This window comes from Loa loa (genome assembly GCF_000183805.2).
Source record: "Loa loa unplaced genomic scaffold supercont3.245, whole genome shotgun sequence".
In the NCBI taxonomy this organism is placed as follows: Eukaryota; Metazoa; Nematoda; class Chromadorea; order Rhabditida; family Onchocercidae; genus Loa; species Loa loa.
Genome location: NW_018108425.1, coordinates 38,243 through 49,096, shown reverse-complemented (window position 1 = coordinate 49,096; position 10,854 = coordinate 38,243). Strand labels below are relative to the sequence as shown.

General features: G+C 32.5%; 2 protein-coding genes across 2 annotated transcripts in view; both read right to left on the bottom strand.

The window, feature by feature from the left end:
* LOAG_18273 (hypothetical protein) overlaps positions 1–5,776 on the bottom strand; it is a 7,011-nt gene extending 1,235 nt beyond the window's left edge. Inside the window, exons 1-13 of the mRNA XM_020450936.1 lie at positions 5,693–5,776; positions 5,368–5,466; positions 4,858–5,046; positions 4,199–4,345; positions 3,819–3,892; positions 3,434–3,587; positions 2,791–2,867; positions 2,485–2,623; positions 1,947–2,069; positions 1,476–1,687; positions 890–1,041; positions 518–691; positions 71–140 (exon numbers count right to left, since the gene is read on the bottom strand). Coding sequence (XP_020305330.1) covers positions 71–140; positions 518–691; positions 890–1,041; positions 1,476–1,687; positions 1,947–2,069; positions 2,485–2,623; positions 2,791–2,867; positions 3,434–3,587; positions 3,819–3,892; positions 4,199–4,345; positions 4,858–5,046; positions 5,368–5,445 — 1,589 coding nt within the window. The 5' untranslated portion in view covers positions 5,446–5,466; positions 5,693–5,776. The remainder of the gene's footprint in view (positions 1–70; positions 141–517; positions 692–889; positions 1,042–1,475; positions 1,688–1,946; positions 2,070–2,484; positions 2,624–2,790; positions 2,868–3,433; positions 3,588–3,818; positions 3,893–4,198; positions 4,346–4,857; positions 5,047–5,367; positions 5,467–5,692) is intronic.
* Positions 5,777–7,346: 1,570 nt separating this feature from the next.
* Positions 7,347–10,758, bottom strand: LOAG_09238 (hypothetical protein). Its single transcript, XM_003144766.2, has 9 exons — positions 10,685–10,758; positions 10,276–10,335; positions 9,885–10,136; positions 9,553–9,698; positions 9,121–9,201; positions 8,782–8,888; positions 8,421–8,509; positions 7,970–8,184; positions 7,347–7,726 (listed from the first exon to the last, which is right to left on the bottom strand). Exons 1-9 carry the CDS (start codon positions 10,747–10,749, stop codon positions 7,617–7,619), a joined length of 1,125 nt encoding a protein of 374 aa, XP_003144814.1. The 5' UTR covers positions 10,750–10,758; the 3' UTR covers positions 7,347–7,616.
* Positions 10,759–10,854: the final 96 nt, after the last annotated feature.

Below are 10,854 nucleotides of genomic sequence, written 5' to 3'. Positions count from 1 at the left end.
GGAATCAAAGACAATAATTCTATGAAAAAGTAAATCAGACTTACTCCCAAACAGTCATGACAAAACATACCACTCGCGGCTTAGCTCATCAGCTTCAGGCATGGGAACTTCACAAAATTTATCCTGCACAAAATGAGCAGCTGAAAAAAAACAAAGATATTCAGAATCCTTTTTTGGTGAAGAAAGTTTTAAAAAATTTTTTCATACAATGCTATGTGCTACATCAAACCATCAGTAGACAGAAAGTATAACAATTTAATTTGACAACTATAATAACAATTTCTTTGAAACGACCATATAAAGATTGCTGACCAATAGCACTGTTATGTTGCTTCATTAACTTATTAAGCACCGTAGATGAGATAAATGCAAAGAAAATGAATGGTTTCAGATAAAATTTTTGATCATAATGAAGATTGGCTACCGTACCTATTGATATCACTCACAACAGCTACCTAAAAATTGAATTTTTTTACTGAGATTGCATTAGACCATGTGAAATGCAAAGAGAAATTACCAAATGTATTTTCCGGTGAATAAAATCGTATATACAGCGAAGATTTCGGAGCAACACCAACTTCAATTAAATTTTTCGAAGTGGTTGACGGAAGCCTTTGATTTGCAAGACAGAGATCGAACTTTATCATTGGATTTTTTAAATTTTCTGTTACAAACTCAAATAATCTCGAGACTGAAAGGCAGATTATATTTATTTATTTTAGTTGATGACAATTTTGGAAATGAAACGCTATAAAAAACACAAGAATACCAACATGGATATAAAAACTTTCAACCATTGACAGGAAAAAATGCATCGTTAGCTAAATATGACGCAAGATCCAATTTTGTTGTGAAATTTCAAATATATATTAGCAATTATAAAAATAACCAGGTTCTCGTGAGATGAACTGAGCTTGTATAATCGTCTTATCAATACAATTGAATCGTACCACCGTATGCTTGTAACTTTCTTCTTTTAGACGCGTATTCTTTGCATTGATATATGATTTCGGTAGGAAAGCTCTTTGCTCTTGTATATCTCTGAAAATTTACTCATTAAAATGAATTCATACATTCACTCTTCGAAATGTATAAGAAATCTAACACAATTTAATTGACGCTAATTCTTGTAAAATAACACTGGTTTTAGCTCAACTACATCTACCAGTATTTTTTATACTTAATTTTATAGTACACTGAGAAGTTTATCAAAAAATAAAACAGTATTCGGTGTCGATGTCAATTAACAGTTTCTGTTTTCTCATCAACTACCAACAATCATTAATTCCACCCAGTCATCACAAATTTTAGTTCTTTTACAGTGATTTATCAACTCTTGTTGCTTTAAAACATATTACAACATAACGATACTCCATTGAAACTATATTTAAACTAAGATATTCCTTGCACCAGTATCACCACTAAACATATGGTATGGCCTACTAATTTTATTTATTTAAAACTAAAAAACAAACGCCTCTGTTCTGAGATCCCGACGAATACTGCGTATATCGTTGACAGTAAGTTCGAAAAACTGATCATCAATATCATCTCGCATTCCGATTGCATCTCTTACATTTTCACTCGATTCCAAATCTTGTCTAATGATAACGGGCATGCGATTACATTTTCCAACAGTTAAATATGACACTTCGGAAGAGGACGTAATAGAGTTGCAAACATTACTCTGTAACATTTCTCAATAAAAGAGTGAAGAAATCGAATATTTTCATTGTTATTGTTGCGAGATTACTCGGACAAATATGTTGCTATAACTTTTATCTTCATCATGCAATTTTACGGTTATTTATTTATTTGCAAAAAGCCAATTAAAATCAGTCAAACGGCAGGCAAATAAGCTTAAATGGATAGAATTAACAACGAGAAAATGCGATGTACTCCAAAGTGAATTTTTTTTTAACAAAAAGTGAAAATCAAAAACTTACACTTTGATGATCATTCTGTGTCCGCGCTGCTGTCTGTAAATCACTAATATGTATTCTGCCATCTTCATCAATAAGCTGTTCAGCGAGAGAATCAGCCGTATTCGTGGCTAAACTGGTATTTACCTGCAGTGCATTAAATACACACCGGCAAGGTCTGAAGCATTTTTCGCTTATTTCTTGTGAGCGATTTCTCACTAACTTCTTATTTTAGTGCTTTATTCATTCGATAGGAATGGGAATAGGGCCCATAAATATGGAAACTGATAAATTGGATGTATGATAAAAGAGTTCTAGTATTTCAAAAGAGACAAGCCTAAAATAGTCTTGTCAATGGCGCAATAAAATTTTAAAAAGCGAATGGACTAAACAGAACAGGTTTAGAAAGATAATTAGATGAAGCTACGATCAAAATCAATTACATCAACTCATTTGTTAATTTTCAGGAAATGAAGATTTTTTCACACACTGAACACATAGCGTTCGATCTTCAGGAATTCAACAGTATTAAATGTTCGCATGTGAAGTAAATAGGAAATACTTGATTAAGGAGAGACTGCAGCTGATTGAGGCGTGATGAAGCTTGAGGATGCCTTTCAGATACAGCAACATGTTCACTTGCATTTAGAGTTAGATTTCCCGATAATAGTGGCATAGTATGAAGTGTATTTTCAAGGTTTCTGTAAGCAATATTAATGGTCAGATTAAAATATTTTGGTACTAACAAGCGCTATTACTGATAATCAAGAACGGAAGATGATGCAATCTTTCTTTTTTTTTTTTTTTTTTTAGAGGAGGAGGAGGGAGCGGAAGGGAGGAAAAGTGATTGAAGATTTAAGCACCTTACCTCCTAGTTTCTTGATCATGCTTTAACAAATAAGCTGCCTCCGTTTCACGTTTCTCTCTAAGTTCGCGTTCAAAAATCTAAAAAAAAATGCATAGTTCTCCATGAATGCGCTGATAAATGCGTTATTCCAATTTTTAGATATATTTTTACTGCAGAAAAACAATAGGCTATAATGAGAAGAGATAAAGAATAATTATTTAGAATCAAGAAAAGATTGTAGAAATAAAGACGAACATAAAAACTTCACTTAAATACATGCTTTATGTTAGGGAATTGTTTAAGCAAACGGAATTACAAATAAAATTGTATAATATAAGAAAATTACAAGTTAATGTATACATCGAAAGGTGTGCACAACTAGCAGATAAACAGCTCAATTTTTCTAAGCTTTTACGATGAACATGAATAGGATAGATTGCAGCAATGATTCACTTAATAATTTTATAAGTGGCACTTTTCCTTATAATGAATTCTCAGTTTAAGCACTAATCGCTGAAGGCATAAACGAAATTTTTCTTAATGCTTTCAAGCATATGTTTAAATATAATTGGCTTTCTTTACGATTTCAGATAATCCCTTTTTTATCAAACAATTTAATCGACATTGTCAGTAAAACAAAAATTTTATTTCTGCAAAGTAATACCTCTTCCCTTTCATTTTCTATCTGTAACCGCAGTTCATTTTCCGTTTTCCTTGTTTCATATACTTTTTCCAACTTTTTCCTTCGCTCAGATTCTTCAGCAAGGCGATTTTCGAGCCTCGATATTTCATCCTGTGACATATTCATCGCGAAATACCTGAAAATTTCTACACCAGCTAAACTCTCGAAATCGGAACATACTGATCCAATTATAGTTCAAGTTCCAGTAACAAATGCATGATTTAGGTTGCCTTAATATCCTATCCTCCCTACGGTGGGAGAAAAGGATACTAATTCAAGTAGCGTTACCAAATTTAGCTAAAACAATTAGAAAACCTGCACCAGTGGATTCAGAAAGGTGAGAGTTTACGATGAAATAACGAGGTACCTGATCAAAGAGCGTCCACCTGTTATTCCCATTGCTTCCAATGTCGTCAACTTAAGTTCTGCTTCCCCGCGGTACTATAAAATATGAACTAACATAATTAAAAACCACAGATAAGTGAAATAACATAACGTCAAAACTTTACCATGTAAGTAAGGACATGTGAAGTTACGGGATTCTACTAGTTTGACATCAACCAGAAGTTTGAATCAATAGCAGGATTCAAATCAAAGAGAAGGAAAAAAAGTCTGTGGTATCGGACTCCGTTTAAACAACAATAAAGATGTTGCTTAATTAAATTTATATATTCCAAGAGGGTCAAATATCAATACTAAGTTTACTAATACTGTTCGATACTCAACAGTCATATACCACAAACAAACCTCTTTATTCATATAGGCACAACACGGTACTTGACCACTGGTACATTTTACCAACTCCTGAGCTGATTTTCGAGAGAATTCATTCAAAACGTCCAATAGGTTTGCTTTATTTGAAAATTCTCCCATGAAACGAGACCCATCCGGAAGCTAAAATTTTAAAAATAGCTTTAATTTAGAATTGTTTTTCGTAACCTGTCAGCACTTTACATTATCTGTAAATGAACTACCCCTATCAAGCCAATAGTGATATTATACACAAAAACAAAGATGTTAAATATAAAACTATTAATCTAAAATGCTAGGCAAACCTTAGCTTACTTTAGACTATTCTAATCACTTCGAAGTTAAGTAACTTCATATGTGATTTTTTCATCGACTGTATAACAAAAAAATGGGTTAAAATTGAGCGGAAGATTCATGTTTTGAAAAACTGAGACTAGGCTGTATCTTATATAGAATAGCACCGAAAATCCAATACTCATAATACTGCATACCCAAGTACTAGATATTGTGATACATGAAGGACGAAATCTTATACATGTATATATATATATATATATATATATATATGTATATATATATTTCCCTATAACAAATACAATAATCATCCAATAATCTCATAAATTAATCGATAATTGCATGAACTCAAGTACTCATACCTGTAGGGCAATATGAATCCGTACTGGAATTCCACTACCAACATCGATACTTTGCACCATCTCCACGGTAGCATTATTAGGCAAACCAGTGAGGCGAAGCGGTAACGCCAAATCTAGTATATGATTCTGATGCTTTAACTGATGCTTCGATATATCGAACCCTTGCTTCAGACAAGCTTCCTCCAAAATCTGAAGAAATCTTTAACAGTAAAACTGAAAAGAAAAATATGCTAAATTGCACATCAGCAATGTGACAATTAATCTAGAAAATAGCTAAAATTTGCATAAGACCCATGATAAATACGAACATTAATGAATAAAGAAACGAGAATTAGTTTCACCTCCTAACTTCCTTTTCCCGCCATGAAAAGTTAAAACTAATTGGAAAATGTTATGACAAAGCAGATTGCAACATATTGCCCTAATTCCTATCAAAAATATGAATCTATTTTAGCTACTAATTAAGAAGTTAATAATTATAACTTTCGACAAAATTACTATGAAGCAAACTTTATGAAGTTGAGTTGATGGTGTTACTTTAACCACACAACGACGAGAATTGGGACAGATAACGTTTATACTATTCATTCTTCTTTTTATCTTGAAAGGCTAAAAAAAATTAGTTTCAAATCAAATTTGCGCAAAAATCATATGGAAGATGATGGCATTGTAAGCAAAAAATTATAAATAATAACGAACAGTATAAAGTTTAAGTGATACAATTATTACTAAACCATGTTTAATCCCGTCAATAAAAAAAATGTTTCGCACTATACTTCAATGGAATTACATAATTCAAAATATATGTAAGTTGAGATAAGTGATCATCACGTACAGTAACTTGAACATTTGACGATCATCACGCATACCTGCATCTGTTAACCATATTCAGGATCGTATTCACGATTCCAAGCATGCTATGAATATATTTTGTAGCATTCAATTATTTGATTGTATATCAATGCTAATGATAATCATTGACATCACTAATGATAATCTAATGATTATCATGATAAATCAGTGATAATAATTAGTTGGACTAATGATAATGTTTCATGGAAAGGGAGGAGAGCAACAACTTTGAAAACATCAAAAAGAATGTGAATATTTGTTGTTGTAGCTAAAATCTTATCAGCTTAAAATCTTCTATTTTAGAGATATGCGATATGCTATGATCTCCTTATGTGAGTTTTTGATAAGACATCGTTAGAGATATGGAATATGGTTTGATTACCATTTGAAAAAGAATGATAAAACAGGTAATAGGAACTTTGGTATTTTAAAATTTATTTTGTAAAAGTCATACTGCATAATATTGCATTAATAAGTATGGTTGTGTACCATAAAATGATCAATCAGTTTTCTTTTTTAATTACAAAATATTTCGTGACACACATTAGACAGCAAAAAAAGAAAAAAAAAGAAGCAAACAGCAACAAAAGAAATGATAATCGTTGCACACTGCTTGGCACTGATTGACAAATAAGTCGTTAATTTATTTGTAAAAATCTTACTGCACAATATTGTCGTACAATATTGTGCAGTAAGTATTATCTGGTAAATGACATTCCGGATAGCTCAGATTGCTTTCTTCGTCAGAAAAGATCCGGATTGTTAAACAAAAGCTTTCGGCGTCAGCTTTGCATTACAAGAGGAAGGATAAAATTTGCCCATTTCTTACCCAAGATTATACCCATTTATAGCGGAAATGAAGCTTCGTTCTGAATCCTAAAGCAAAAATGACCTGAAATAGCTACATATGAAGCGTGTATTAAAGTGCACTAAACATGGGTAGATAAATGAATATCTGAATTGAATCATTGTTTCTTGGCAAATAAACGAATACGGAAGGAAGTTTGTCGGATAATGATAGCTGATGCTCCCAAATTAATAAACTAATAAATTGGTATCACCTTTATTAGATTAACTAAGAATTTTACCATGTTTTAAATGCATCCTAACTAGCACCTAGTATCTGAAACACGTAATTTATATTTCGAAAATGATTGATATAATCGAATATTTAAAGAAATATTCCCCGTGAAGATATATCAAAAGAATAAGGTATGCAACCGCGCCAGACATTATTTTTTGTCCCCTATTCTGATGTACTTTTGTCACAATTTTTTCTTTTTTTTCAAATCTTAACATTTCGGAGGTACAAATAAAAGAGAGCTAGAATGATAATTAAGGCTCACTAAGATACCTCATTACAATTATTTTATTATAACCGGAATAATCACGATTATCTGAAATACCTACAAGTTGAATAAATTTCAATTTACAGATCAATTAAAAAACTTTTCATCTGAAAAACCGGATTTAATTAGTTACAAAGTTAGACAGAAATGAAGAAGCGACAGACACTGATGAAAACAAATAAAAAAGTTGCACTAGTAAAAAGTAAAGCGCTACATATGCATGTAAAGGTCTCAAGTAATCAATATCGTTCGAGAGGGAAACTGCAGTGAATGACTCGCAATTTATGGCTCAGTTAAAACTTCCCAATTTCTATGAGCGAGAAATAAGAGAAAAAAGAATGGACTATTTGTCTCTTCTCCATGGGAAAATATTCCATACATTAGAGCACAACAAGGAATGACTTAGAATGACAAATTACACAACAAATTGGTTAATATTTATAAACAAACGAACGAAAAAAGGAAACAGAAAATAAGCTTTAGCATCACTGGAGGTTGACGATGAAAATCGAAGATGCACATGCAATTCCGCTCCCAACCTATTATCAACATTAACCTTTAAGGTGATTGCGAAACGGGACTTAATCGTTGACGTTGCAATGCCGTAGTTTCATCTTCAGGACGCCTTGCATTATTTCGTGGTGGTATTGGCGGGGCCAGACGTGAAACTGAAAACTAACGAATACTTTATATTATGCGGGAACTTTTTCACGAGAATCGAAAATTTTCATAAAATTCCATATCCATAACTGACATCTTGCTAATATTTCAGTCACTGAATGCATTTAAACAAATCTGTGCAAGCTCTTAAACGAAATATTCGACTCTACTTAAATAGATGATGTTTTCTAATCAAATGAACCCGATGTAAGCAGAGATGACAATGTGATTTCGTGAAAATGAAATCGCACCGATATCCACAGGAGGTGGAGCATGATCTTGTGGTCCTTGGTCGGTACTGGAAAAACTACGATAAGAACTTCCTGCAGTGCTTATCCCACTTTCAGCTGGAGTAGGTGGCGAAGTGAGATCCAACGTATACGGCCTTTGTGGTTGATACCCTACGGATGTTCTGGGTAGGATTGGTGCGTGTATCTCAGGTGGATACTCACACCCGACCTGTGCACTGCAATACTGATTTAATCTAATTAAATATTAAACTAAAGAAGGAAATATACTTGTCAGTGCAAATTCGATAAATTACATCGTATCGGACAAGTAATCATCTCATTTCGCACTTTCTATTATGTCGTATATCACTTTCTAAATCATTGTAAAGTTCTTGGTGAATACAGACCAAAAGAAATGACATTTCATTGAAAATGTTTTTTATTGGATTCCAAAAGTGCCTATAAACCTCACCTTTCAGAGATATAATGAACGGCATCACCGTGGATAAAAGTTTCTTTTTGATCGTTACATTGATCAAGAAATCGCGGAGATATACTTGACTATAAAAGAAGTAGCATTCGATTTGCAAGTTATGCAAGTTATGCTAAGTTGCAAGTTATGCTAAGTTGACACATTAATTAAGGTTAATTTTAATTCTGGTGGGCTATTCTGTACAGATATTTTAACTCTTTTATTGGTATTGGCAGTTCTAGAATAATTCTGGACCTTAAAATCAATCTAATTCTCGAACAATGGAGCTAGGATATACGATTTCATTGAACGGCATTAATTCCAGTATGATATCAAGGGTATTTTAGTTAAAAAAACATACCACATTTTGCTCTACTGTCGACATAGGTACATATAAATCGTTAACATTCAATGCTGCATCTTGTAATGATAGATCTGCGAACAATGATGAGTCTTCACAGAATGAAGCTGAAAAAAAAATTGGAGAAAAAAACTGAAGAAAAAATTTGAAAAAAAAAGTCAGAATTTTTGATTTCCTTTCAAGCGGACTTAGAAAAATCATCTCTTTTGAAATGCATTAATATATTTAGTGTTGTGTTATTTATATATATGTACAGCTACATAGCTAATCTGTATAAAGGATTATAGAATAAATGCTTGAAAAAAATTCTAAGTCAGGAAATACAAATTGGAAACAAACCACTTTCACTATTAAGTGAATTCAACGAACGCTTTGTAGTATCCATATCTAAGCCTCCTTCAACGGGACTATCTAAGGTTACTAAAAACGATGTTTTTTATATATGAATAAGGAAACAAATTTCTTAGAATAAAAAAATTACATTTTTAAAACTGATCAGACTTGCTACTGACAGCTTTGCAGTGTATACCATTAACATTTATCATGGTCACAAAAAGGAGATATACAATGTTTCAGCTGACACTTTGAAAAATAACAGTGAACACCTAAACTGAACCTAATGTGCGATCTCAATAATAAGAATAGCAGATACTGAATATTTCATGACAAATTCAAGTTAGGATTCAAGTTAGCAAATCTAATTCATTTAAGGTACAGTTTCTTTCATGAAAGGCCTCTGCTCAAATATAATTCAAACAACACAAAACTTACTCTGTGTCATGGTACTGCGTGAAACTTTCATTTCATTCGGTGGTTTATACGAAAGATTTTCAATTGTACTCAAACCACTGCTACTAAGTCGATCATCTAACGAAGTAAAGAAAGAAGGACTTTTAGAGGTACGCTGAGTAGTTCCGCTGAAAGAAATGATTTATGGACAGAGTGAAAGAAAAAAAAAAAACCACAGAACAGCGCTTTTACTAATTGCTTAAGTTTTATCATTCATAGGAGTTACCTGCGCCATCCACCATATCATCTTCTGAACTATTTTAACTCACTCTTGACTGGCTTGCCGACTGTTTCACAGTTGGGACAAAATTTACCTGAAGAAAATCCGAGATGCAGATGTCGATGCTCGATCACGAGGTGAAAAATTTTTCGGTAATATATATAACGGATTTTCCATCATTCCTGAATCTGACGCTTCCGATAATTTTTCATACGGTGTTCGTCTTCCAGAGGACAATTCATCCGTTGAACAATAAACCGACACTGGACTACTGCTCACGGGATACACAGCACTGGTTTGTGATGGAGTTGCACTGATGCGCCGTTCACCACATTTCATAAATGTTCTGCAAAAAATAATCAAAATATTACAAATGATTATCAGAATAATTCAAAACTTTGAGAAGTTCTGTGAAATAAGTTAAATCATTAATTCAGACGTTATAGCATGACTGAATTACTCTAAAGTTTAAAAGAGAAATTCACTTCGAATTCTCAGTCAAATCACATTTGTCGGCCTGTGCACCAGCGGAATACTTTTTCTTCCTGAAAAAAAACTATTTCCACTAACAAATTACTAATAGCACAGTGTTATTAAAATACAGTTAAATTCTTGCATCCCTTCTGCTCGACTTTTCATAAAACTCCAAGGGAACAAGCGCTAACTAGATAAAACTAGAAGATTAGAAACAACATAAAACCATCCAGTGTTGTCGCACGCAGATCAAATCATATGAAAACATGAATATGCGTCGACTGCCAAAAAGAAAAAAAACACCGATATGTTCCAATCTTATTAGACAACATTAGAAAGCTAGGATATTAAATTTTCTCGTAATTCATTAAGGTCAAAAAGAAAGCTTAAAAAAGAATTTAATGGAAAAAAACAACTTACTTGCCAACTTTTGTAGGTGATGGTTTCGTTGGACTTTTTATTCTAATGTGTTTCGATGGCGTCATATTCTGCAACGTAAGGCCTTGTTGTAATATTTATAAAAGAAAATATATATATATATATATATATATATATATATATATATATATATATATATATATATATAGTAG

Excerpts from the sequence above, each read along its gene's own strand:
- LOAG_09238 (XM_003144766.2), bottom strand. The coding sequence starts at position 10,749 with ATGACGCCATCGAAACACATTAGAATAAAAAGTCCAACGAAACCATCA. Across the intron at positions 8,889-9,120 it reads TTCACTTAATAGTGAAAGTG|CTTCATTCTGTGAAGACTCA; the intron begins GTTTGTTTCCAA and ends TTTTTTTTTCAG. Across the intron at positions 8,510-8,781 it reads CGACAGTAGAGCAAAATGTG|TCAAGTATATCTCCGCGATT; the intron begins GTATGTTTTTTT and ends CTTCTTTTATAG.